Source organism: Terrapene carolina, unplaced genomic scaffold (genome assembly GCF_002925995.2).
Source record: "Terrapene carolina triunguis isolate 2854851 unplaced genomic scaffold, T_m_triunguis-2.0 Scaffold95, whole genome shotgun sequence".
NCBI lineage: Eukaryota > Metazoa > Chordata > Testudines > Emydidae > Terrapene > Terrapene triunguis.
The window spans coordinates 30,291,020-30,318,337 of record NW_020664446.1 but is presented as its reverse complement, the minus strand read 5'-3'; the positions used below and the strand labels follow the sequence as shown (position 1 = coordinate 30,318,337).

Sequence of the window (27,318 nt, the reverse complement as noted above, 5' to 3'; positions counted from 1 at the left end):
TCTGTTATCTAAGATTGCAGATTTTGTGAATTTTGCAGATATTATGTATGTTTACACAATTGTTTTAACTCAAAGTTACCTACAAAACCATAGCTATTTAATAGGAGTACATCGCTATATTAGAGTTGGTTATTATTTTTTATGTTTCCTCCTGTGCAGCATTTGTTGTTGAAGTACAGCATTTGAAACTGTTATTTGGTATGTTTGAGGACATAAAAGCGTGTAACTTTATACTGGGGGACAGTAGGAAAAGAACAAATTTACATTTAATAGTAAAGACTTTTTTTTAAAATAGCAGTTTGTTCCCCCACCCCATTGATTTAAAATAAAAAGGCAGCCCAGTGTGGGTAGGGGTGGGGTTGAGGAAGAAGCAGTTTATGAAAGTCTATATTTTAAAGGAACACTATCCAGATTTGACAGGTTCCCAAATATTTTTCAACTGAAAAATTTGAGAGTAAATTTTATTATTTGTTGACTGAATATTTCTATTATATTGCCATAGGATCTAGGAGCCACACTGGACCTGGAATCCATTATCCTAAGCACCACGAAAAACAATGGAGCAAAGAGTTTTGCCCAAAGAGTTTAGAATCTAAGGCCTGGTCTACACTAGGCTTTTATGTCGACTTTAGCGCCGTTATATCGAATTAACCCTGCACCCGTCCACACCAGGAAGCCATTTAGTTCGACATAAAGCTCTCTTTAAATCGATTTCTGTAATCCTCCCCAACGAGAGGAGTAGCGCTAAATTCGACATGGCCATATCGAATTAGGCTAGGTGTGGATGGAAATCGACGGTAATAGCTCCGGGAGCTATCCCACAGTGCACCACTCTGTTGACGCTCTGGACAGCAGTCCGAGCTCGGATGCTCTGACCAGCCACACCCCCGGGAAAATTTGAATTCATTTTCCTGTCTGGGCAGTTTGAATCTCAGTTCCTGTTTGGACATCGAGGGGAGCTCAGCAACAGTGGCAACTATGCAGAGCTCTCCAGCAGAGATGGCCGTGCAATCTAATAGAAAGAGGGCCCCAGCATGGACTGATCGGGAAGTCTTGGATCTCATCGCAGTGTGGGGCGATGAGTCCGTGCTTTCAGAGCTGCGCTCCAAAAGAAGGAATGCTAAGATCTACGAGAAGATCTCCAAAGCCATGGCAGAGAGAGGCTACAGCCGGGATGCAACGCAGTGCCGCGTGAAAATCAAGGAGCTGAGACAAGGCTACCAAAAAACCAAAGAGGCTAACGGACGCTCCGGATCCCAGCCCCACACATCCCGTTTCTACGAGGCACTGCATTCCATCCTGGGAGCGGCCGCCACCACTACCCCACCCCTGACCGTGGACTCCGAGGATGGGATATTGTCCGCGGCCGGTTCCTCGTCGGACATGTTAGCGGACGGGGAAGATGAAGAAGGAGATGAGGAGGACGAGGCAGTCGACAGCGCTGGCACCGCTGATTTCCCCGACAGCCAGGAGCTCTTCATCACCCTTACCGAGATCCCGTACCAACCGTCCCCATCCCTTACCCCGGACACAGAATCAGGGGAAGGATCAAGCAGTAAGTGCTGTAAACATGTAAACATTTATTTAAAACAGAACGGTAATATTTATACTATTAACAATGTATGTTTATAAAAGTGCTGTAAACTAGTAAAAAAGAATCAGGTGCAAAACAGGAATATTTACAAAGGTAACAAATGGGTTTTCATGATTTCTCTGTCTTAGGCTCTTCTCAATTTAGTCCCAAGTATTTTAAAAAATTTTCACAATGTCCGTTACTACATGATTCCCAGGCCCAAGACGCTCCACTCCATAGTCCCAGTGCACCTAGGCGAAAATCCGGTCAATGTGGCCGGGGATTGACGAGAAATCCTTGTAGGAGAACTCCTCGTAGGTCTCGTGGAGGTAGATCTCAAGCCTGTTTATGAGGTTCCGGGGTAGGGCGATCTTACTGGGCCCTCCGTGGTAGCAGACATGTCCCCTCCACACCACAATCAGGTACTCGGGGATCATGGCCCGACATAGCATGGCGGCATACGGCCCCGGTTTCTGCATGCTTTCCCGCAGCATGCGTTCTCTCTGGGTGTCCGGGATCCTCAGGAGGGTGATGTCGCTCATGACGCCCTGCTTTGAATTAGGGAGGGGAATGTTAGTATTGGGACTGCTTTACAGCCACGCGGTGGAGGGAGAGGGGCAGCATACAGGGATCTTTCCCTGGGACAGCCGCGAGGGGGTGGGACAGGGGCAGAGTTGATGCTGTCCTGATTGCTGGCAGCAGAGACTGGCATTGCTTTCAATGTGAAAGGAGGCCAGTGCTACTGCTGGAGTTTTAAGCAGCCACAAGTCTCCGGCTTACCATTATTGCCCGCTCCAGAAGTTCAGGTCTCCAGCCACAGTTCTCTGAACACTCCAAGACCTCCGCAAGTCCACAGGCACTGAAGGCGACGGCCGAAAATTCGACCTTGTCCTGAGTGCGCATGTGAGAGGTGCAGTGCATGGTCTTGTTCACAGAGAAAGACTAGGTTCTTTGTATACAATTTCATTTATCTGTCTCAGGAATTCACTCCCTTTTTACAATTCACACAGACACATCTGCGACTGTCTCCCAACCCAGCCTGTCAGCACACTCCCAGAGGCTAGCGCAGATTAGGCGGAGGAAGAAGAAGACGCGTGAAGACATGTTCTCAGAACTAATGGGATGCTCCCGAGCCCAGGCAGCCCAGCAGACACAGTGGAGGGAGAACTTGTCACAAATGCACCGAGCAGTCATGGAACGGGAGGAGAGGTGGCGTCAGGAGGACCAACAGGCTACTGAAAAGCTGCTTGGACTAATGAGGGAGCAAATGGACACGCTCCGGCGCCTTGTGGATGTTCTGCAAGACCGGAGGCAGGAGGACAGAGCCCCGCTGCAGTCTATCTGTAACCGCCCTCACCCGCCACCAAGTCCCACACCACCCTCACCCAAAGTCCAAAGAAGGAGGGGCAGCAAGGGCCGTTAAAACTTTCAGTCAACCCCTGCAGACTGCTCTAGCACTAGAAGGCTGACATTCCCCAAAATTTCATAAGTCCTTTCCTACCCACCTCACACAAGCCCCCGTCCAAGTTTCACCCCCCACGTTTCATGTCTGGTTCGCAATAAAATGTTTGTTTCTGTCCATTACCGTTTCAGTCAGGTTCTTTTGAGGGAGAGTCTGTCTGGAGGGGGGGAAGGGGCTTGGTAATTGGACAGGACAGTGACCTTTAGCAGGGTACAGAGGCGGTGTCAGGTCCAGATCAGGACACATACACAGTGCAGTCACTGGTTACCCTGGTCAGTCTGCGAGGTGTTTTTCATGTTCTGGGGGGGGGGGTTGCTCTGTGACTTTGTGGCGGGGGAGGGCAGTTACAGATCTTATGCAGCGGTCCTTATCCTGGATCACAGATCCACGCAGCAGGGGATCTGTAACCCTACCCCCCCTGCCAGAAAGTCACATAGCCGACACATACACACAGTCCCCCCCAGGAGTGCTGGCAGGCTCCATTGAAATAACCAGTCCACCAGTGCGGAGCCTGTCATTCCGGGAGTTTAGAAGCATCATTTGCATCAGAACACTGAACCCGCCCCCCACCACAGTCTGCGTCCCCGGTTTAAAATATTCCCGCGAAAACAGCAATACAGACAACGGTGTTCATTAACAAAATCGAAATGATTTTATTTTTTGGGAAGGTGAAGGGGGTATGTAACTGGAGAGGATAGTCAAAATGAACTGGGTAAAGAAACGGGGGCAGGTTCAGCTTTTCTGTCCACAAACTGAAAAGTCACTGGTTGCCCTGCTCACTCAGGAACCTAGCTTTCAAAGCCTCCCGGATGCACAGGGCGTCCCGCTGGGATCTTCTAATGGCCCGGCTGTCTGGCTGGACGTAATCAGCAGCCAGGCTATTTGCCTCTAGCTCCCACCCCGCCATAAAGGTCTCCCCCTTGCTCTCACACAGATTGTGGAGCACACAGCAAGCTGCAATAACGATGGGGATATTGGTTTCACTGAGATCACAGCGAGTGAGTAAGCTTCTCCATCTCCCTTTGAGACGGCCAAAAGCACACTCCACTACCATTCTGCACTTGCTCAGCCGGTAGTTGAACAGTTCTTTTTCTGTGTCCAGGGCCCCAGTATAGGGCTTCATGAGCCAGGGCATTAGCGGGTAGGCTGGGTCCCCGAGGATGACTGTAGGCATCTCCACATCCCCAAGAGTTATTTTGTGGTCTGGGAAGTAAATACCTTCCTGCAGCCGTCTAAACAGACCAGAGTTCCTGAACACGCGAGCGTCATGAACCTTGCCCGGCCATCCGACGTAGATGTTTGTAAACCGTCCCCGATGGTCCACCAGTGCTTGCAGCACCATTGAAAAGTAGCCCTTTCTATTGATGTACTGGCTGGCCTGGTGGTCCGCTCCCAGGATAGGGATGTGAGTCCCATCGATAGCCCCACCGCAGTTTGGGAATCCCATCGCGGCAAAGCCATCTATGATGACCTGCGCGTTTCCCAGGGTCACTACCTTTGGGAGCAGTACCTTCACGATTGCCTTGGCTACTTGCATGACAACAACCCCCACGGTAGATTTGCCCACACCAAAGTGGTTCGCGACTGACCGGTAGCTGTCCGGCGTTGCAAGCTTCCAGAGGGCTATGGCCACTCGCTTCTCAACTGTGAGGGCTGCTCTCATCCTGGTATTCTGGCGCTTCAGGGCAGGGGACAGCAACTCACAAAGTTCGAGGAAAGTCCCCTTCCGCATGCGAAAGTTTCGCAGCCACTGGGATTCATCCCAGACCTGAAGCACTATACGGTCCCACCAGTCCGTGCTTGTTTCCCGGGCCCAGAATCGCCGTTCCACGATATCCACATGACCCATTGCCACCGTGATGTCCTGGGCGCTGGGGCTCGTGGTTTCTGACAGCTCTGTGCTACTCTCCGACTTCAGGCCATCACGGCGGTGTCGTAGCCTCCTCGCCTGATTACTCTTCATCTGCCTCAGGGAAAGGTGTATGATAAGCTGCGAGGTGTTGAGAACGGCCAGAAGTGCAGCGATGGTCGCAGCGTGATCCATGATCGCAGTGCTGTGGCGTCCGCGCTCTCACTGACCAGAAAAGTGCGCGAACTGATTTCCCGCCGGCGCTTTCATGGAGGGAGGGAGGGCGTTAGTGACGGACGGATGACGACAAATTTTTTTTACCCAGAAGGCATTGGCGGCTCGACCCAGAATTCCGATGGGCAGCGGGGACTGCGGGAACTGTGGGATAGCTGCCCACAGTGCACCGCTTCCAATATCGACGCTCGCCCCGTTAGTGTGGACTCACAAAGTCGAATTACTGTCCTTAGTGTGTCCTTAGTGTGGACACACACGTTCGACTTTGCAATATCGATTCCACATATTCGATTTAAGTAAAATCGAATTACCCTCGTAGTGTAGACATACCCTAAGTAAGTAGTACAGCTAAGGAGAGTTTCTGGATTGACAGCCCTAGTGATTACTGTCTGTCTATATATTTCTAAAATGGCTGTCATAGTAGTATCTGGGCAGCATCTGATTTATTCACAGATCGCTACTGCATTAACACTGGCAATTAAAATTTCCTCCTATTATTTCATGTTGTGGGGATCTGATAATAATTTTAGTATGTAATAATTTTTAAGCTACCCTATTTCTTACTGAGACAATATTAACAATAGAGTGGGGTCTGTTGCCCTGCAGAAGTTGTGTACTGAAAACAATATTCCAGTAACTATTGTACTACTAATATTAACTGTAGAACATTTGTGTATTTCTGGTATAACGTCTGTGAGTTCTAAAATGTTCACATTATTTAACAAGTAATAAAACAAGCATGGGTGTAGTTTTAGAGAACACACTATAGGAAACTTAGTTTTTAAAGTGCTTTTTCCCCAGGGGCTGTGGGCTCCAAAACATTTCCGTCCAGCTTTAGCCTCAAACTTTGTCTGCCAGTTAACTTTCAGTACTGAATTCACAGGTATATTTCCCTTTTTACGCTTTAAAAGAAACTCACAACATCATTAGCTTCTGAAGAAATGTTGGTCTGCAGAAACTCTTTGTCCTAAATATAGGCCCATAGCAACAAATCTTTTCCATGAATCTTTGTTTGAAGTGAAAATGAAATCACTTCAGAGTGTCCAGCAGGGCATGGCATACCAGTTCACCTAGGGAGTGTTCACTTTCTGCAAATATTTATGTAGATGAACTTGTTGGCAGGAAAGTTCCTTGAATTGCAAATGAATATTGTTGAATGTTCTGGTGGCACTGAATGTCAAATTCATAACTGATTCTAAGACAGATGCCTGTCCAGCTAAGAAACAGAATTATACCATATGATCTATGTGTTTAAATGCTCTTCAGAATTGCTCATGAAGGGCAACATTATAAATCTATTCAAAGATGGGATTACCTGCTCGGTAAGCAGCGGTTCTGTATGGAACACATGACAGCTCTACAGGATACCTAGTAGAGTCTGGATAGATTTTTGAGGTGTTGTTTTTGACCTGAAGAGGTCTAAATGGCCTGGAACCAGCCTACTTGAAAGACCATCTGTTTCCTACTATTCACTGCCACGCTTGTGATTAGCTGAGGCACTGATGTTACATCCCTGGCCTGGATATAATAGACATGAGGTTACCAACAGGACATTCTCAGTAAGGGTCCTGGAGCTCTGGAATGCTCTCTTGCCCCTGGTCTGAAACAGGCTGGATTTGTTGATGTTCAGGGCATGAGGTAGGGCCAATTTATTTCACCTGACCCCTGAGGAGAATTAGGAGAGAGTGAAGCACTGGCTAATGTATTGGTGCATATTCATATGAACTTAGATCTCCTGTTTAGTAGAATGGGTGAGCGGATTGACATTTCAATTTGATCTGTAATTTTTAAATAATTGGCAAGGGCACTCAGAGCTTATGTGTTTGTACTTTTTTATAGTTCTAAATTGAGAAAATAAATATATAGAGAGCAATATTTAGTTGCAGAAGTTATTCAGAAACTAATTTCAAATAATGAATGCATTTGAGAAAATTGCAATCTGTTTGTGGGCAACATGTAAACAGAAAAAGAGGCGATATTCAATGAATAAATATTTTAAAAGCAACTTACATAATCATTAATGTGGCTATTTCAGGAAATACAAATAATCCTGGTAGTTCTATGGTCCTGAAGAGCATTATCTATTCACTAAAGCAAGTTTATGGATATGCCAGAGATCCTAATATTTCCCCAGATATTACTGTTGAAATCAGATGGGTCAGGGATGGATGAGAATAATTGATAAATTTGGCTAATTATATCTGATAAATCTGGAAACTAGATAATGATCTGATTGATAGCAAAGCTACATTGAGATGTTAATGTGAGAAGATATTTTTAGACCATTGCCAGTGTTCTGAGTCAACTTACAGAAATAATAAAAAGCTATGAAAGTGGACATTAAGGAACTAAATAGGAGAAATTATAGAGGCTGTGGTAACAGCTGCCTTGAAGAAATGAGACATTAGAAACATAAAGGAAAAACTAAGAGTTAAAATTCCACTGAGAATAATATAGGAAACTGATATAGAAGACTGACAAGGGCTTGGCAAAAATAAAAGAACAGGGTGAATAGAAAATAGTAATAATGTCAGGGGGGCCTGTAAAAATACATTAAATCTTACCCCCAGAATTTTTTACTAATGGAAACAGAAAAAAGTTAGCAGGGCTAACTTTAGACTTGGGGGGTTTTATAACTAAAAGTTCCAATTTTTTCAAACCAGCTTCAAGCAAAGCTGTTCAATTTGCACTTCTAATGACAGCTTCAACAAAGACCAAGGATTGAACTAGCAGAGAGAATGAATTGCCTTTTCACTCTGACAGTTGGGTCCACCAGGTCCAATTTGTACCATACTGTGGGGAAGCTTGTACTGCTGCTGCATTAGCCATATCTAGTCTATTGAAAACATTCAGGAGTTTAAAACCAACACTTATCCTAAGTACAAAATTTATTTTAAAAAAGTGATTTAAAATAAAAATAGGATCACGTTCTGGCATTACAATATTGTAACATTTCAAGAGTTCTCAACATATAAGAATCTTTTATATTAAAAAAAACCATAAAAAGAATGTTAAGGTTGCAAAGTCAGACACTCAAAAGTTAGGAAATGTCTGTGCAACCTTAATCCAGCTGCCTTATGCATTATGATACCGTCTGTATTTACATAATCACATAGTATTTTTCCCCACAGGACCCCCAGAGATAGGACTCTGAATCAAACGTATAACACCCCACATGTACAGGTACCATGATACCAACTCAAGTGCTGGCATCCTTGTGGTTTCTTGTCTCTTCACATTTGAGTTGCTCCTGAAAAGGAAGAATTATGAATTGGTGCTGTGGTGCTGCGTACTGGGACAGTGCTATTAGAGTGGTGCTCATTTGCATGGGGTGATGTGAATTCTATCCCTAGCTGGGGTAAAACTCCTATATATATACATACATACACAAACATACCATATTTATATGGTATGTTTAATGATTTTATGGGTTACTGACTTGTGGATGTTTGGTCTGTTCAGTTTTAGCTCTCTAATTCTAATGTGTCATTAAAATGGCATGTCAGGGACAAGTGGGCATGTCAGAGGACTGCACAGCAGCTCTCTGACTTCCCTGCAGTATGTGCAGGGCCAGCTGTCCTGAGTCCATTCTGCTGCTACTCCCCCAGGTGACTGAATGTTCCATGTAGCTGCTGTCTGTCGGCAGCTGTTACTAGGTCCTTCCCCAGTCACTTTGCTGCTTCTCTTCTAGAAGCATGCCTCACTTCCAGCACCTCTCATGCACTGCTCATCCCTCCAGCTTCACCCGCAACTACTCCATTTCCTTCATGCTCTCGATATTTCTCACTCTCCCCACAGATACTTCATCACCCAGCATTATTTATGTCCAGGCATCGTTGTTGTTGTCCTCCTCTCATTCCTGAGCTTAAAAAGTCAGAAATGAAGAGGGACAGTACTTGGTCCTGCTAGTGAAGGCAGGGGGCTGGACTCGATGACCTTTCAAGGTCCCTTCCAGTTCTATGAGATAGGTATATCTCCATATATTTATTTATTTAAGAGGTTAATATAGACCCCCAACCACAGCAGCACAAACATCTAATATTGTACATTAATTATTGTACTGTTACACAAAAGCTGAAGAGGATTGCTATTTTTACTGTTTATCATAGTGGTCAGCCTAAAGAAGAGAAGGATGGAATACTCTCCTGCATAGTAGATAAGTATGTGGTGATAACATATTGTAAATAAATACTGTATTTTTTTTAAATGGGAAGACTCAAGTTCTCAGGCTTGGAGTGAAATGAGCTAAGACATCTGTTCTGTTTCCTGTGCTGTGTGCGCTTGAGCCGCTGCACATGTGGAAATCAGCTCAAATGAGATTATAAATTAACAATTCTTCACACTTCAATGCTCGAGAGAACCAGAAGTTATTTTCTTCTGAGTTGTGAGTGCCAGGTGCAGCGCTTTCTGGTTTACCAAATATAACTTTTTAAAAGGGAAGAAAGACCATTGATTTGAAACTACAACATCCTGTTTTCTGTTGTCTAAATGCCCTCTTACAATAGAGGAAAGCAAAGCAAAGCAATTGATGGGGTGGGGAAAGATCCCGTGGAGGCACAGGACTTTGGGGGAAGCTATTAGTCTGTGAATCAGGAAATTTAGGTACTATTCCTGGCTCTGCTGCAGACTCACTGTGTGAACACGAGCACGTCATATGGGCCTACACTTTCAAAAATGGCCTCTAATTTTGTTTGTCTCAGTTTGAGAGCCCAGTTTGAGTCATCTTGGGCCTGATTTTTCAGAGGCGATGAGCATCTGTAAGTGCAAATGAAGTGAATGAGAAATGTGAGTGCTCATTACCTCTAAAATCAGGCCCAAAGCATCTCAATTTGGGCAAATCTGGCCTTCATCTCTTGTGCTTCAGTTTCTCCCAGCTATGAAATGGGGGTAGTAATGTTCAACCAGCTCATAGGGGTATTTGTAAGGCAGAATTCACTAATGTTTGCAAAAAGCTTCAAAATCCTTGGCTAGAAGATACCATCTAAGTTCAAGTTATTATGATTAACAGATGGACACAATCCTCGTTAAAATAAGGGAAAGGTGCCTCCCCTTGCATATTGGGATTGGATAGAACAACATGCACAGTTTCACTATTTGGGATGGTACAGAGTGCTAAAGAAAACACTCACTGTTATGAGACAGTTGGAATGTTAATGTTATACCAGAGCAGCCCAAACTGCCTGCTTACGGGTCTATGCAGTGTTGTTATAGCATTGTTGGGCCCAGGATATTAGAGAGAGAAGCTGGGCGCGGTAATATCTTTTATTGGACCAACTTCTGTTGGTGAGAGAGAGACAAGTGTTCTTGAATAAGAGCTCTGAATAAGCTCAAAAGCTTGTCTCTCTCACCAACAGAAATTGATCCAATACAAGATACTACATAACCCACCTTGTCTCTGCTTAAGAATCTGTGAGACTTAGAGAAATAAGGGTCTGCGATTCGCCCTCCTAGCTATCCCTGCTAACGGGGAATAAACAGACCCACCTCTTAATAGATGCACCTAGATAACACGCCCCAAAGCATAAGCAATCTAGTCAAGGAAAATTTCTAGGTGGAGCTGTTAGAGCATAGGCAACCTTAATTCTAGATTTTCCTAATGTGATTTTTATATTCTTACCATTCTTTTAACATAGTGTTTTGTGTATAATAGGATTTATTTACACTATGGACAAAAACATACACCATAGGGGAAACCTGCTGTGTGGATTTCCCAGGAAGTGCATTGCTGACAATTAGCTAAAACATTTTGGGAATTATGATACCAGGAGAGAGGCAAAGCTCCATCCTGTGTGACATATCTTGCTGATTCCCTTTTCCCAAGCAGGGGCAGCTGGCGTGGGTGGGAGAGGAAGGCAAGAACAGATTCCTCTGTCGCTGTAGGCAAGAGAGGGAGACAGTAGTTTGGGGAAGAGCATGGGAGAATTTTAGATGGGAGGTCTTAGGAGAGCAGAATTGTTGGGGAGACAAGGACATAAAGGAGAATCTGTGGCAGAAAAGGGAGTTTGTGGAAAACCTTGGGCCAGCAACTCCCCCCCCCCCCAACCTTCTAGACTGACCACTGCCAGACCACTGGTACCTCCTCCCACTCTCAACCCTGTTTTCAGCTGCTGCTTTTTCCTTGGCAGACTTGGCAGGGGGAGTTGTGCTAGTGAAGAGAGTTGATCAGGTAGCCTCTGACCTATTACCGCAGTAGTCCCCTGTGGGTGGCTGGGAGGAAGAACTGCAGCCAAGCTGGATGGTGGTGTGAGGATCCAGCAGGACTGCAGGGCTGTATGACACAGTTGCCAAATGTCATGCAAAATGCTAGATCCTGGGCAGCCCTGGAGAGGTAAAAGATATTGAGAGCTCATTTCTTTGAGATCTCTGCTAGACTCTTGTGATTCAGGAGGCCATGCAGCTACAGGCTGAGAGAGAGCATGCAAACAAGCATGCATGCACAAGACTTTTTTGTTTAAGTCCTCTGATACCCCCTCAGTTCTTTCCGGTAGCTCCAATTAAGTCAGGCGATATCAGTCAGGATTCCCCAATAGTTTAGTTTAATTTAATTGGCTGAAAAATGACAATTGGTTTCAGAGAAAAATTTGGAAAGCAATTGAACAATTTTTGTCTCATTGGACATTTTTCACAGAATTTCTCATCAAATTGAGAAATTTTAACTTGATTTCATACAATTTTTTCCCCTCCTTTGCCCCCACTGGAAAAGTTGACTGTCAAATATATCTCGACTAGTACAGCATTCCCTAGTACTGCAATGGTGGCAATCCTGACACAATACTATGCATGCAGCAAGGTCCTTGTATGGGACTTGAAGTCCTGCCCTTCTGGCCTAGAGGTAAGGGTGTGCTCAACTAAACAATGAGAAGCCATGCAATGAAAATACTACCCATATAATAATGCATTTCTACTTTGAGCCCCTGCTGTAACAGTCACTGAATCTCATAACTGGCTATATATAATATTTTTGTTTGCTTGCATTGGTAATGTGAAAAGTAGTAGCTCTGTAACTAAGGGTTCAGTCACAGAGACTTGGACAGAAAATACAGACTTTACATGTGTCTTCTCAGCTTTTAGAAAGAGAACTGCCTCACACCTAACAATTCACATTTCTTAAAAACCTGACTGCTAAGTCATTTACAAACAATTATGTGCAATAGCCGCCCCTGGTGACCCCCAACAATTAGTATCCTTTGTTAGCTATTTTTTCTCTGCACGCTCTTCCAACTATAATAGTTATAGGCTAGCATCTTTATTTTTGTTGAGAAAGAAACACAAATACATGGTTGTTTCCACAGTTGTTTCATGTCCACTTTATTTAGTGTGTCTACACATTTGTAGATTACATTAATATGTAGCCATCTTAGAGAAAGCATATTTGTGAGAGTTTGTCAGACTTTTTGAAAGGCTCAGGGTACCGTTCAATAATACTTAAAAATGGCCTAAGAAGTTAAAACTATTTTTTTTAAAGGAACAGGAAACTATTCTGAGTTATTTCTTATAAACAGGCAATGACTGCGCTTATGAATATTCTGCCCTGTGATTGGTGGATGAGACTCTTCTGTCAAAGACTTAAATTCTGCTCTGCCTTGCCAGAAATGAATGAATAAATACTTTAAAAGTGTTTTTTCAAGTTTAATGTGATTAAAGCCTTTTCTGTGGAGTATTTATACTGCTGCACATTTCAACCCGGCAACTGAGAAGGTGCCCTGTGAAATATTTACATAATACTAAGGTGGTGGGGGACAGAAGCCTTTTTCAGTCCATGTTTAGGTATCATTTTTACTGTTTGGGAGGGTATTGTATTAAGAGAGAAAAATCTAAATCTTCAATACAATTCATCATGGTACTGTCCACTTTCAGCCTAGAAATAAAGATTTAAAAGTGATCATTTAAAGCACACCAGGAAACTAAGAAAAAGCAAGAGAACAAAATCTCAGGGGATGGATCACTTGATGATTACCTGTTCTGTTCATTCCCTCTGGGGGACCTGGCATTGGCCACTGTCAGAAGACAGGATACTGGGCTAGACGGATCTTTGGTTTGACCCAGTATGCATGTTCTTATCCATAACAACATTCACACTAATGAGAAGGGCAAACTTTGCCTAGTTTCTAATGATCAGGATAGAAAGCACCACCTACAGTACGTTTTTCAGCTTCGTTGGGGGTGAAAGTGCAAATGAAGAAAGTCACAAGCTTTCAAGACTGTGGCTTCTCATTTAAAGAGGCAGTAATCAGAGGTTCAGACATTTAAAACAAATTTTCAACCTACATTATTTGGTAAGGGCTTGAGTCCCTGTGCCCATTGAAGTCTATGTTAAAAATTCTGTTGATTTCAGTAGTGCAGTACCAATCTTCAACCCTAATATTAAGATAAAATTAGGCTACAGCAATCAAGTACACAATCAAGAATTCTAAAAGGCAAGTTTCCTAGTTCAGCCTTAATTGAATCATGTTGCACATGCTGTGTACTTTGATATAAAGAAAACAGGATTAGAAAATGCTATCTATGTACAAATTGGCAGAAGTAACACTCTGCTGGAAACAGAATGTTTTATATTTCCTGACTTTTCCATTCTAGATTCCCCAACCTTAGTGTTTCATTAATGTGTTTGAATTAAATTTCCATGATTTTTTAAAAGAAGACAAAAATAACCTACAAAAACAAATGTATCCTTGACTGCAAATGTTCAATATTTTAAATTATTCTAGGTAAAAGCGCAGTGTCACAGGGTGTCATGGTTCAGGGGTGCAAATCCAGACCAGACCACTGAGGGGTTGTGTCACCATTTGCCCTGTAACCTTAGATGCCTTAGAATTCTTTGCTGTTGTAGCTCTCAACCTAACAGCATGCAGGTCACACCCTGAGTGGCTATGTGCAAGGCAGCCCTGTGGGAGAAAAAGGGACCTTCTCTGGCCTCGTATGGAGCAGGTGCCTCATCCTGCCTCATGGCATATGAATGCAGCATGGTCACTAGCTTGGACTTCTAATCAGCTGCTGACAGATCTCATGGTGCACACAGCTCTTCTAACTGCTTCTTGGTGAGCTCAGTAGCTGCTTCTTTGCTCCTCCTGACTTCTCTGCTTCTTACTCATTGTTACACTTTCATTTCTTCTATTTCCCTTGCTTGAAATAAACAGAAAATAATAAAACTGTAACCTTTCTTTGACTGTTTCCAGCCTCGTGAGGTGGTGCTGGGAAGGCAGCCTTGGGGCTGGTGTCCGCAGTGCCTGTGCAAAGAGAACCTTGCTGTGGCCAGATACAGGCTTTTAGAGCCCCTTGACACCACTCCAGCCCTTTTTCCCAGCATAAAGGAACTGGAGCAAGTGTGAATTAAGCTCCATGGGCACGATAAAAAAATGCTGAAAAGACATTTTTGGATTGTTTTGCCTTTCCTGAAGAGTAATTAAAAGTGGTGAGGGAGGGGAGAGAAGCAGCCAAATCTTAGGGTTACCATCCGTCTGGGTTTCCCCGGACATATCCGGCTTTTTCAGCTTTAAATGGCCGTCCGGGGGGGGATTTCTAATAAAGTAGAAATGTCCGGGATTTCCCCCTTCCCCTCATGCAGAGTGCGGCGCGGCTGATTGGATGGCTGGGCCTGATTGAAAGCCGCTTGCAGCCACTGGGGCCTCTAGCAGCCAGAATCCCTCCCCCTCCCCCGCAGAGCAGCATGGCACAGTGTTTGGCTCCACGTGGAGCCCGCAGCTCTCCCTCTGCCGGGTGAGCGAGGGAGCAGGGCAGGCAGGGGCATAGAGGCTGCAGGGCGAGGAGGAGCAGGGCAGGCAGGGGCATAGAGGCTGCAGGGGCGGGGGGGTGCAGGGGCTGCAGGGTGAGTGGGGAGCAGGGAAGCACTTAGTAACCCCCAACCAAGATCAGAGCGGAAGGGAGGCGGGGGAATGCGGGGTGCTCAGAGGAGGGGTCAGAGTTGGGGCAGGGACTTTGGGGAAGGGGTTGGAATGGGGGCGGGGCCGGGGCCCCGTGGAGTGTCCTCATTTTTAAATGTTTGAATATGGTAACCCTACCAAATGTAAAGGTTCTGTCACTAACAGTTTGAGTTATACAAGTGCAAACATGTCAGCTGGAATATATGGGGAAAATATCTTTTTGTTAATGCAGATATAACTCTCTCTAATACCTCAACCAATTTTGCTCTTAAGTTCCCAAAGTGTAAGGAGCCTCCTTTCTTTGGAGACCAACTATGGAAAATATCAGCCCAATTTCCCCCCACAAAAAAACTGAAAAAGATGTTAGAAAAGGATCCAGAGATCAGTCTCAACTATTGAATCTGTGCTTCATGAATACCATAATATTCCTGGCTATAGTGTAAACTGACAACCGCCATATAGAACCACAGTGAAAAGTGGTAGATTTCAAAACAAGGAATCCAGTTCCTGCCCACATGATGATTATAAAAGGCCTGTAATTATAGGCTGGTCATCATGGTTCACCTACTGCACAGCATCTTAGGTATTTGCAGTGCTACCATATATAAATAAGATAGGCCCAAGCCACTGACAGTTCAAATCAGCTTTGGAGGAGTCTGTTACTTACATAACAACGTGGCATGTACAAATTCAGGGACGGGGAGTGGTGGTGTCTGTTTTGCCTATTACAGAGAGATGTTCTCTAAATATATGTCCCGGTTTTGAAAACCCAACCCTAGTGTTTGAGACTGGGGAGTTCATGTCATTTCATGTTCTGGTCTGGGACTTATCTCTAATCATGTTTAGGGAGGCCTTTTAATTTCATTGTCCCTAACATGAGTGAACAGAGTATTCTGAAATCCTGTCTGTGTAAACACCTAACTTTAGAAATCTTGAATTATACACCTAAAAGACTAAGCTATAATTATGTCTCTCTCTATATATTTATTTCTAAATTATGGATATGTACCATTCAATTATATCTAAAACTTGTATGTCAACTTTGCAGCATACTCAGTTGCAAATTTCACACTCAGCCTTACACTTTCCATTAAAGACATAAGTGAGCATCTTTGGAAAGACTATTTCAGAACACTGGTACTTGTGTGTGAGGCTTTTTGATGAGTTTCCCAAGGAAATTGATGTGTCTTAGACAACATTCTTGAAAGTAATGTACTATTCTGGATATCCTTTTTTTCTGCAATGAATTTCAACCCTGAATAAGGCTGCTTCTGACCACAACAGCTGGGAATGCTACCTCTCATCAGCTCTTCAGAGTGCTGTCAAATACCTGAGAATTTCAGGAGGACTCCAGGGTATCGAAGTGACAGTGTCTGACCTATAGTCTGATTTGCAGAGTAAAAAATAGAAATGTCCCACTGTCTGAAAACATATTTCACCAGACTTCCAGAAGAGTGGACTCTGCAGAACTCCTTCCAGAGAATTTAAACCTGTAGCCAGGTCTGACCGGAATGAATAACTGGAGAGCAAATCAAGGTGCTACCTCAGGAGCCTCAACCCAGGGGATGAGTATATGCCCCTTAGGACTGCTTCTGCAGTGCTCAGAGGCTGCATCTCCATTAGACTTTTTTTTTGTGGGCGAGTGGGGTGCGATGGTTCTCAGGGCACCCACCACTGAGAGTCACCTTGTTACCCTCTGCTTCTGGAGCGAGGAAGTTTTCCCTGTGTCTGCCTACCTGGGTGTTAGGTCCCTAACATCACCAGCCTTTCAGCCACTCAAGCACTGTCTTTGTCTTGCAGGTTACCAAGAAGAACACTCCGGTTCTCGAATCCCTGACACTGGCTACTCACAGAAATATCAAATCCCCGTCCCCCCACAAAGGAGCAGTTGTACCTCATTTTACCAGTTTTACCTTAAACTCCCTGCGCCTGTATAACTAAGCACTTGTAATGAAACAAAAGGTTTCCTTAAGAAAGAATAGAAATTCTACTAGAAACACAAGAAAGTGATGGAAACAAATGGTTGCAATAGAAAACAACATTATAAAAAGTGGACCTGGGTCTACACTCAGCAATAATTACCTTTCCTATCTAATAAAGGATTTCCTCCAAAGTTCAGTCTGTTGTAGAGTTGGCTGGCTTCACAGGAACCAGGATCCCATTTTTCATGAGAACATCCCTGTTCCCTAAGCTGTCTGCTCAGTACAAGGATCCAGAGTGCCTTTCCCCATTCTGTGTTGTACTGAAATAGTCTTTTGTCTTTATTCATAGACAGGGTGATCCCCTATCTGATGTAATGTTCCTTTTTAAATTCCAAGTGGTTTCAATTGTTGGCAGTTGTCTCTGATGGCTTTCCATTGAAAGTCTTGGGATGGAACAAGGCTATACAATGTCATGGGCTCACCAGGGTGAGGTGATAATCCCCCCTGGCTGAATGGGCAATTACCCACTCATGTATTGTCCCCGGTGACTAACTTTTTACTCCAAATCCATATAAAGCTTACTTTCAGTATAAATACATTATTTCTTAATATTACCCATACAAATGTGTCTCATTGATTATGAATCTTGACAAGTTACAAGTTTTCTGTTGATACCTTGCATGTTATTCTTTATGGATAAATATCCTGTAAGACGTGTTTGGTGCAGAGTTTGTCAGGACTGAGGCAAGAGTTGTTTGCAAAGAACAAGGGAGCCTTTGCCAAGGAGCCTCTGTGTCATTGGGGATATTTCTCATTATTGCATAACCACTGGTCGGAGTGTTAGTGTACACAGGTAATTGGTGGTTTTACTACTGTATCCACTAACTGTGCTTAGGTCTAGATGACATGATTGTAAGTCTTGGTGAACACAGCTCTACGCCATCACTGCCAATGTTGTCAATGCTAGTAGAGCTCTACTAGTGGAATACACACTGGGAGGTTTCCCAGAGAAGTCTAATGTAGACAAGGTCTGTTTCAGAGAGTCAGCTAGAAGCAGACTGGTACAACCAATCTTTCCCACAGCATAAAGTTTGTAATTTTTGCTTTACCTTTTCCTATTGGGGTGTATGTTCAGTTCTAACTGGGAGGGAAGGAGAGTCTTCTACTGAATCATCAACACCACTTACTGCAGCACCCAAGTGATTACTTGGACTCCCACCTATACACTGATGCAGCCTGCCCTTGGTTAATTTGTGAGATCTTGCAGGATCGCATAGTAAAATGTAGAATGAATGCAAGTTTTAGCCCTTAGACTGCTCTTAACTTTCTAGCCTCAGCATCTTTCCAGTTTTATGGTTATCTAGAGCAGGGGTTCTCAACCTTTTTCTTTGTGAGACCCCCCAAACATGCTATAAAAACTCCACAGCCCACCTGTGCCACAACAACTGGTTTTCTGCATATAAAAGCCAGGGCCTGCGTTAAGGGATAGCAAGCAGGTCAATTGCCCAGGGCCCCACACCACAGGGGGCACCATGAAGCTAAGTTGCTCAGGCTTCTGCTTCAGCCCCAAGTGGTGGGCTCAGGGCCCAGGCTTCAGCCCCATGCAGTGAGACTTTGGCTTTCTGCCCTGGGCCCCAGCAAGTCTAACACTGGTCCTGCTTGGTGGACCCCCTGAAACCTGCTTGGGGCCCCCTCCCCCAGGGTCCAGGACCCCTGATTGAGAACCACTGATCTAGAGGTTTCAGAGTAGCAGCCGTGTTAGTCTGTATCCGCAAAAAGAACAGGAGTACTTGTGGCACCTTAGAGACTAACAAATTTATTTGAGCATAAGCTTTTGTGGGCTAAAACCCACTTCATTGGATGCATGCAGTGGAAAATACAGCAGGAAGATATATATATACACACAGAGAACATGAAACAGTGGGTGTTACCATACACACTATAACAAGAGTGATCAGTTAAGGTGAGCTATTACCAGCAGGAGAGAGAAAAAACACGTTTTGTAGTGGTAATCAAAATGGCCCATTTCCAGCATTTGACAATTTGATTACCACTACAAAAAGTTTTTTTTCTGTCCTGCTGGTAATAGCTCACCTTAACTGATCACGCTCATTATAGTGTGTATGGTAACACCCACTGTTTCATGTTCTCTGTGTGTATGTGTGTATATACTGTGACAGACCCAGACCAGTGGGGTACAGGAGTCTGGTAGAGGGCAAATATACTCGTCACTGGATGAGTAGTTTTCTGTTCCCTGAGTGACCAGAGCAGGGGCTGCACTAGAGTAATCAGGAACCTGCTAGAACCAGTTAAGGCAGGCAGGCTAATTAGGACACCTGGAGCCAATTAAGAAGAAGCTGCTAGAATCAATTAAGGCAGGCTAATCAGGGCACCTGGGTTTTAAAAAGGAGCTCACTTCAGTTTGTGGTGGGAGTGTGAGGAGCTGGGAGCAAGAGGCGCAAGGAGCTGAGAGGGTGTAGGACTGAAGAGCACAAGTGTTATCAGCCACCAGGAGGAAGGTCCTGTGGTGCGAATAAGGAAGGTGTTTGGAGGAGGCCATGGAGAAGTAGCCCAGGGAGTTGTGGCTGTCATGCAGCTGTTACAGGAGGCACTATAGACAGCTGTAGTCCATAGGGCCCTGGGCTGGAACCTGGAGTAGAGGGCGGGCCCGGGTTCCCCCCAAACCTCCCAATTGACCTGGACTGTGGGTTCTCCCAGAGGGGAAGGTCTCTGAGCTGTTCCCCAACCCACATGGTGAATCTTTGAGGCAAGAAAATCCGCCAATAAGTGCAGGACCCACCAAGATAGAGGAGGAACTTTGTTACAATATCTATCTATCTTCCTACTGTATTTTCCACTGCATGCATCTCATGAAGTGGGTTTTAGCCCACGAAAGCTTATGCTCAAATAAATTTGTTAGTCTCTAAGGTGCCACAAGTACTCCTGTTCTTTTTACTGATCTAGAGCTATAGTAAAAAGGATTTAAAAAACACACAACGTAAAGCCCAAGCGTTTGGAAGGGGTGCCTATGTGTATGGGAGTCCAATGCCATAAATCAACCTCTAACTAATGGAGGTTAAGAAGAAACTTTCCCTATGGGTAGGTTATTTTATAGCTGTCTGCTGCAGGGTTTCTTGCACCTTCTACTGAGTCATCTAGTATTGGCCAGACAGAGAATATACGGCTAGCTGGACTACTGGTCTGATCTTGTATGGCAGTTTGTGTTCCTATATTCTACTATTAGGAATAAATCAGTTGCAGAACACCTGCTGTGACTACAGACTTAATTAGAAAAGCTCATATGGGCTTTGGGGTTAGGTGAGCCAGTTTAGGCCTTGGACATTCAAGAATGCAGTACTATATGAGTACTGAAAACTGAGATTCCAGTAATGGAATGGGGCCACCATGGTTCTCCCCATCTTTGAACCACTGCCTGGAGTATTGTTCACCAAGCATTAGATTGTTACGTTACCTTCATTAAAGTTGCACATTTTTGGCCAACTTTTTATGTAAAAAATCACTAGTTCTCTTTTGCTTCTCCCCTCAGCAAATTTCAAGGGGTGTCTCCCTTTCATTTTAAACTGCTAAAAAAGCAAATAACATTTTGGTTTAAATATCTCATACTTAAAAGCAAATATTCTTCATGCATTTGATGTGTTTTTAAAGAAGCCATTTTATATAAAAAAACAGAAAACGCTACAAACAAACAAACCCGTACATATCTTCCACCATTCATTTTCTTTGCTTTTTTTGCATGTGAAACTTTTTCATAGAAAATTGGGTCAACTTTTTGAGTTTGTGCTTTAGATTTGCCAACAGTGTTCATATTACAGAAGAGCATGTGCTTACTCCTATTAAGTTTAATACACAGGGCCTGAGAAAATGCCTATGTCTATGGAAGTCCAATGTCTGATCCCAAATCAATGGGATTTTATTGATTTCAGGTGCATCTTGGATCAGGCCCAAAAGTATCACAAAAACAAAGGTTGCAGCTTCAGTCAACTTATTATTAATGTTCTCTGATTTTCCTATTGAAATGACATCCCATTAGATTTTAATTACTTTGCATGAAGGTCCTCCTGACATTTCCTTATTCATTTAGTTAATTATTAAAACAAATCCAGGGAAATATTAACTTTCTTAGTTTTTAAAGTCTTATCAATAGGAAGGCAGGTATGATGGGGGAAAACAAGCTTTTTATTGACAGGGAGAGACACATTGGACAGCTCTGTTCTTAAAGCAGAGATAGTGTTTTATCAGAGATAGGAGAAAGATATAACACAGGATAGTATCAGGAGGTAGCCGTGTTAGTTTGTATCCACAAAAACAACAAGGAGTCCGGTGGCACCTTAAAGACTAACAGATTTATTTGGGCATAAGCTTTCGTGGGTAAAAAACCTCACTTCTTCAGATACATGGACTGAACATTTTTCACTCCATGCATCTGAAGAAGTGAAGTTTTTTACCCACAAAAGCTTATGCCCAAATAAATCTGTTAGTCTTTAAGGTAACACAGGATAAAAAGCCAGGAGGTAAAATATATGCTTCATCATAGCTGACAGTGTACGTTTTATCAGCTAATATCCACGTCTTCCTGCTTTCGTTTCACAGAGAAAACACACTGACATTTCTATGTGTCCAAAGGCATCCAAGAGAAAGAATATCCCAAAATATTAAAAATATATCACTGTAAACAGATTCGACTGGCCACAAATTGTGTGTGTAAGCGTTTCATAACCTTAGAATCAAAATTTCTTGTTTCATAATTTTACAATACTACTGATATTCTAACGGATATTTAAATATAAAATGTTACCATGGGGCGTAGCCTATAAATGTTGTACCAAATGATATGTGTGTGCCATTGGTTCATTAGGAGCTGTATGGAGATCGCCCAAACATTTGCTTCAAATAGGCTGTTGAATAGTAATAACTTCTGGTCATTTGCAGCCTGTGCTAGATATGATTGTGTGACCTAGCCCTTCTAAGCTCATTACTAGTCCTCTGAGCCATCTCGTACCAAAGGAAGGTAGATTTAAAATTGACTGCAAAATAGAGATTGCCGAAAAGAAAACTTGAATGGCTTGGATTTGGACCTGATTTTGGATAAATGGTTCTTGTTTGGGCTCTGTTCTGTATAATATACAGCAACAGACAATGTGGTTTCCATGCTATCACCATTACCTCATTGAACCGATTCTTTATCTGCAGTCTACGCACATAGTGGATTATCATAGCAATGTTGCTCTTGCAGAGTTCATATGCTTTTCAGAAGATCTCAACCCAGATTTTCAAAAGAACTCTGCTCCTATTCACGTACTTAAATAAGGGACACATTTTCAAAAGGGCTCCTCACGCAGCAGCAACCAGTGATGTGCAAGATTTTCCAAATATCATGTTATTTGCAGAGCTCCGCTGAAAACCTGGCCACTTACTAAGGTGCCTATCTGGGAGATGAGCTCAACTGAAAATCAGTGCAAAATGAAACCTGCCTGGTGTACCTGAAAAGCTGAATGTTAAAGTTGAACTTTGTTCTTTTCCTCCTGTTGTGGTTCTTCCTGATAGCATTCTGTTGCACACGAATAACTGCTGCTGCAACTGAAGAGACTATTTTGTCAGCTGATCTGGGTCAGTATTCTTGCAAATATTTTATCACCTATCGTTTGGGAAAATTCAACCCAAATGACTTACAGTCTTTACTATGCAGTGAACAGGAGTTTACAATTCTCAGTGTCAACCTATTTACCAACAAAAAGAGTGACAATATGCAAAGGAACAATGGTTATTTAATGGGGAAGCAGAAAGGAACAAGAGACTTACGGCTGGTGCATTATATTGAATTTGTTCAACTCATAGTCTGATATATTCTGAAAAGAGAGAAAAAAAGAGGATTTATCAATAAAATATATTTTTAAAAACAAATTAAAGGGTCAATCTAGATTGAGACCAGTGTATTGTCTGAAGTTCTGAATTAAGCAATTATTTTTCAAAATTTGCCCTTTGTTTATGAAGTCACATGGCTATCTAGCCTGAGTTAAAGCTTAACTTTTTATGACTAGCATTTGGTAACATTTCTGGAAGGTAGCTCACACATACCATGCAGTTATGAATTTAACCTGGAATGTCACAGATTAACAAGCACAGGTTAATGGATTATTTAAAAAAAAAACAAGTGATAAGCCATCTTGCATGGTATATCTCACAGACTTTCCAGCTATATTCTCCTCTCTTCAGGAGCTTTCACTGAAATCAGGGAGGTCTGGGTAAAAACTGGTGGGAGGTACTAACACATGTCAGAGTTTAGTCTGTTACTTGACTAGGTTTTGTATCACTCTTCATCTGCAATTTTAGGAAATGAACAGCACAATACAAGTCAAACTTTCAGCCTGGCTTTAAATAGGATTCTGGTTTATTGTTAGATTTTTTTTTTAAAGGTTTTTTTTTTTTAGTGCAAAGTTGCAGGCATAACCTTGCACTTGCTGTTATTTGCACTTAGACTTACACATGTAAGTGAACTAAAGGGCAAGTGAAAAATGACACCCACAATTATATGTACTTGCAACAGTGGAAGCCACTCGATGGAAAATCAAGCTATATACGTGATGCATGACCTGGAAGAAGGAAGCTAAAAGATAGTTTATATATTTTTTAGAAATTGCCTTTTGAAAAACAGTTAAAGTATTCATCTATGTACAGAAGAGAATTAAACTCAATATACATGCACTCTGAAATGTATTTTGAAAATTGATAGAAGCTAATGATATTTCTGAGCCCAATGTTGGATGTGGCCATGTTGTGGTGAAAATTGTCATTTGTGGTAATGACAACTGCACTCTACCTTTGAACTCTTGGGGAGTGGGAGGGAGGTGCTTACCCCACTGATTTCAACGGAAGCAGCAGGCCCAAAGTGTGACCCTTATAATGGAAGGGACTGTAGCCCAATTTCTATTTACAAATTGCACGGAGTGGATTGGTTTCTTGCTTGTTGCTTGAGGTTCCCTAAGCACAGGACTGATGGATGTGAAGTCTTTGAAGTTCAGGCTTTGGTGTAAGCTGGTGCTCTCCAGTGACTTCAGCAATACTGACTTCACTGTAACACAATTGACTTGCGTACATCAATTCTCAATGTGCCCATTTGACTTTTAAAAAAACAAGCTGTCCCATTTGTTTTCCTCACTCGCTTTTCCCTTAGTATCACAGACAAGTTGATGCCAAACTCATACAATTAAAATGAGAAATTAGAGCAACAACAATCAGATGAATTGAACACATTAAGTGATGCACATGGAAGATCTGAGTCAAAGCATCTCTCTTCAGCCTATATTTAAATTCAAGTATATCTCTGCATTTCATTGTTATTTGATATTTGTTGGAAAATATGTCATTTCAGACACTAGAAAACCCTCCATATTTAATACTTATCCTATAATTATACTGTAACACAAAGCAGCTGCTGAACTGCACATACTGTGTACAATAATTAGTGGATGATTTGCGACATCTGGAAATCAGCAAATTCCTTTGGAGCTTTTAAAAGTATATCTAGCTGTCTTATTGACATATGGCACATTTGTGTGTTTAAGTACAGTCAGCAACTAACAAGCACCCAAATCCCCATTGTAGAAAAGTGACCAGTTATATTAATGTCATTATCTTCTATCATTAAATCATTTTAATCCTGAGGAGACAGAACCCCACACATGTTATTAGATGCCTTTAGTTTTTGATCACTCCCCTTTCACCATAAAACTAACAGCTCATTTTCATTTCTTTACCAGCAGTTTTGGTCATCCTCTCACTTAAGTTCAATGAAATGAATATTAAGATTCCTAAGGCAAAACCGCTCTGTGAATTGCAACTAATATTCTGCTTTTTTCTACTGCAACAGTCTCCAGAGGGATTATTTAATTTGGAATCATATTAGTGCCCCAAAAGGCTGCATGAAGCCACCAGGATGGAATCTAACCCTGTCTACACTGATGCCAGCTGGTTAGTACAATTGAAGTACTGGCTCAATGAAGTAATCGTGTGAGCTCTGTCTCACTCTGGCTCTAAAGCTCTCTTTCTCATGTGCGTGCTGCACTCATGCACACACACAATTAATAGACATTTTCCTAGCAATATTAGGTTCACATTTGGATCCCTTTTCCCTACACTGGGGAATGTTTGGATTCAGAGTTCTAGTTTTGGCTCCTTTATTAGAGCTAGCCCTGAGCTGTGAAGTTCATATCTGAACTTCCCAAAGTTTGAGGGGATTGGAATCCATGGCTTTAGGTGAGGCCCATCTCTTCTCATCTTGTTTAACATATTCACTTTTGCAGCAAATTGTATCCTTGATCATAGCTGTGTGGCAAGAAAAATCATGACTTAAAACAGAGTACAAAGATATCATGCAAAATCAGTATTCAGGAAATTACATGATGGCTTGTGGGAGGTGACTCATTCTCTTACGTTTTCATTATTCACTACCTCTAGTGTTGCCCATTTTAGAGGTTATAATATGTACTGCATGTGACTCATACTGGCAAGACTTGGAATATATGGCATATGAATGTAAACGACAAAGACGTTAAAATTGTTTCTTCCCTGGAGGGAATTCAGCTAGACAACACATAATGAGCAACTAATGGGGCAGACGAGAGACTTTCTGTTGTCTAGGGCTTCCTGTGTTAAACTGAAAGAGAACCTAATAGGTATGTACTGTACATTAAAGATATACACATGCCGTATTGTCCTTTAAATATACTTTAAAAGAAGTTGAAATAAATTGGAACGGATGAGATTGGTGTCCAGTTTTTAAAATGTTCACAACAGGACCTCGCTAATTTTTGTTTTGTGCCAGAGCTAGAGCAATGTTATGTTTAGCAACTTTGGTACTGTAGGAACAATCCACTGTAATGTTCAGCAAATTAGTCACCACAATATGCTTTCCCCTTTCCTTACATGATGGCTTCTTTACACCTCTGGTGTATCTCCCTCTCAAAGTAATTAACCAGCCACAGTGGCTGTGGAGAAATTCTTAATAATTCTGTTTTAGCTGACAACTACTTTCCTATCTGCTCCTTGCTTCTTCAGTCCCCTGACCTCTAGTTTTCCAACAATGAGGTAGCAGGGAAGGTTACAATAACACATTTAATTGACTAAAACAAAAACAAAGACATCTAAGGAGCACAAGCTCCCTCTATCCGCTTCGAGCAGCAACACATTTTTTCTCCTGGTAGAAGGTTCGAAAGTTCCCTGTACTGGGATCTGGCATGTTTTAGCAGAAACTCTGAACCAAATGTTTAGGGTAAGTGTTCAGGAATTCCTAGCTGAGGTTGTGTTAATGGGAGTTGATAGAAGAGCCTCCCAGATGTCCCTGAAGAAGGATAGTTTGGGTATTGATTCCTCTCATGGTTATGAGCCATTTTTTCCATTATGGTTTAAAGTGGGTGGCTATGAATAAAGCTACTATTTTGTCATAGATAGTTTTAGTAAAAGTCATGGACAGATCATGGGCAATAAAGAAAAGTGACCTGTCCGTGACTTTTACTAAAAATATCCATCACAAAATGGGGAGCTCAGCTGCGTGGTCCTCACACCGCCTGCAGTGGCTAGGCAGATGCAGCTTCAGGGGGCCCCTGTTGCCTATGGCAGCCAGGGGCTCCAGGGTACCCCAATGGACCCTGCAGCTCCCAGCCACCACTGGCTGAAGTCACGAAGGTCGCTGGAAGTCACCCCCTCCAGCACCCCCCAAATATGCCTCCCAGCACCCACATCCCCTCCAGCACCACCCCAAATACCCCCTCCCAGTACCCAAAACCCTTCCAGCACCTCCTAAATACCCTCTCCCAGTACACACACACCGCCAGCATCACCCAAGTACCCCCTCCAACTCTCCTAAATACCCTCTCCCAGTACACATACACACACACACCACTCCAACATCCCCCTCTAGCACCCCCAAATACCCCCTCCCAGTACACACACACACCACTCCAACATCCTCCTCTAGTACCCCCAAATACTCCTCCCAGTACACATACACTCTTCCAGCACCCCCAAATACCCACTCTCAGTACACACTCCACTCCAGCATCCCTCTCTAGTACCCCCCAAATTCCCCTCCCAGTACAAAAACATCCCTCCAGTAACCCTCAAATGCCCCCTCCAGCACCATCCCCAAATACCTCTCCCAGTACACACACCTCTCTAGAACCCCCCAAATACTCCTCCCCATATGTACACACCCTCCAGCATCCCCAAAATACACCCTTCCAGTACATACACACACCCCTCCAGCACCCCCCAAATTCTCCTCCCAGTACATACCCATCTAGCACCCCCAAATACCTTTTACCAGTGTATACATCCTTCCAGCACCCCCCAAATTACCCCTCCAATACTCCCAATAAACA

The 27,318-nt window shown here is 43.1% G+C and overlaps 1 protein-coding gene across 2 annotated transcripts in view; it reads right to left on the bottom strand.

The window, feature by feature from the left end:
* Positions 1 to 27,318, bottom strand: part of BLNK (B cell linker) — a 160,117-nt gene that overhangs the window by 80,954 nt on the left and 51,845 nt on the right. For both annotated transcript variants that reach the window (XM_026651156.1, XM_026651155.1), the window contains exon 4: positions 22,742 to 22,788. In XM_026651156.1, coding sequence (XP_026506941.1) covers positions 22,742 to 22,788 — 47 coding nt within the window. The remainder of the gene's footprint in view (positions 1 to 22,741; positions 22,789 to 27,318) is intronic.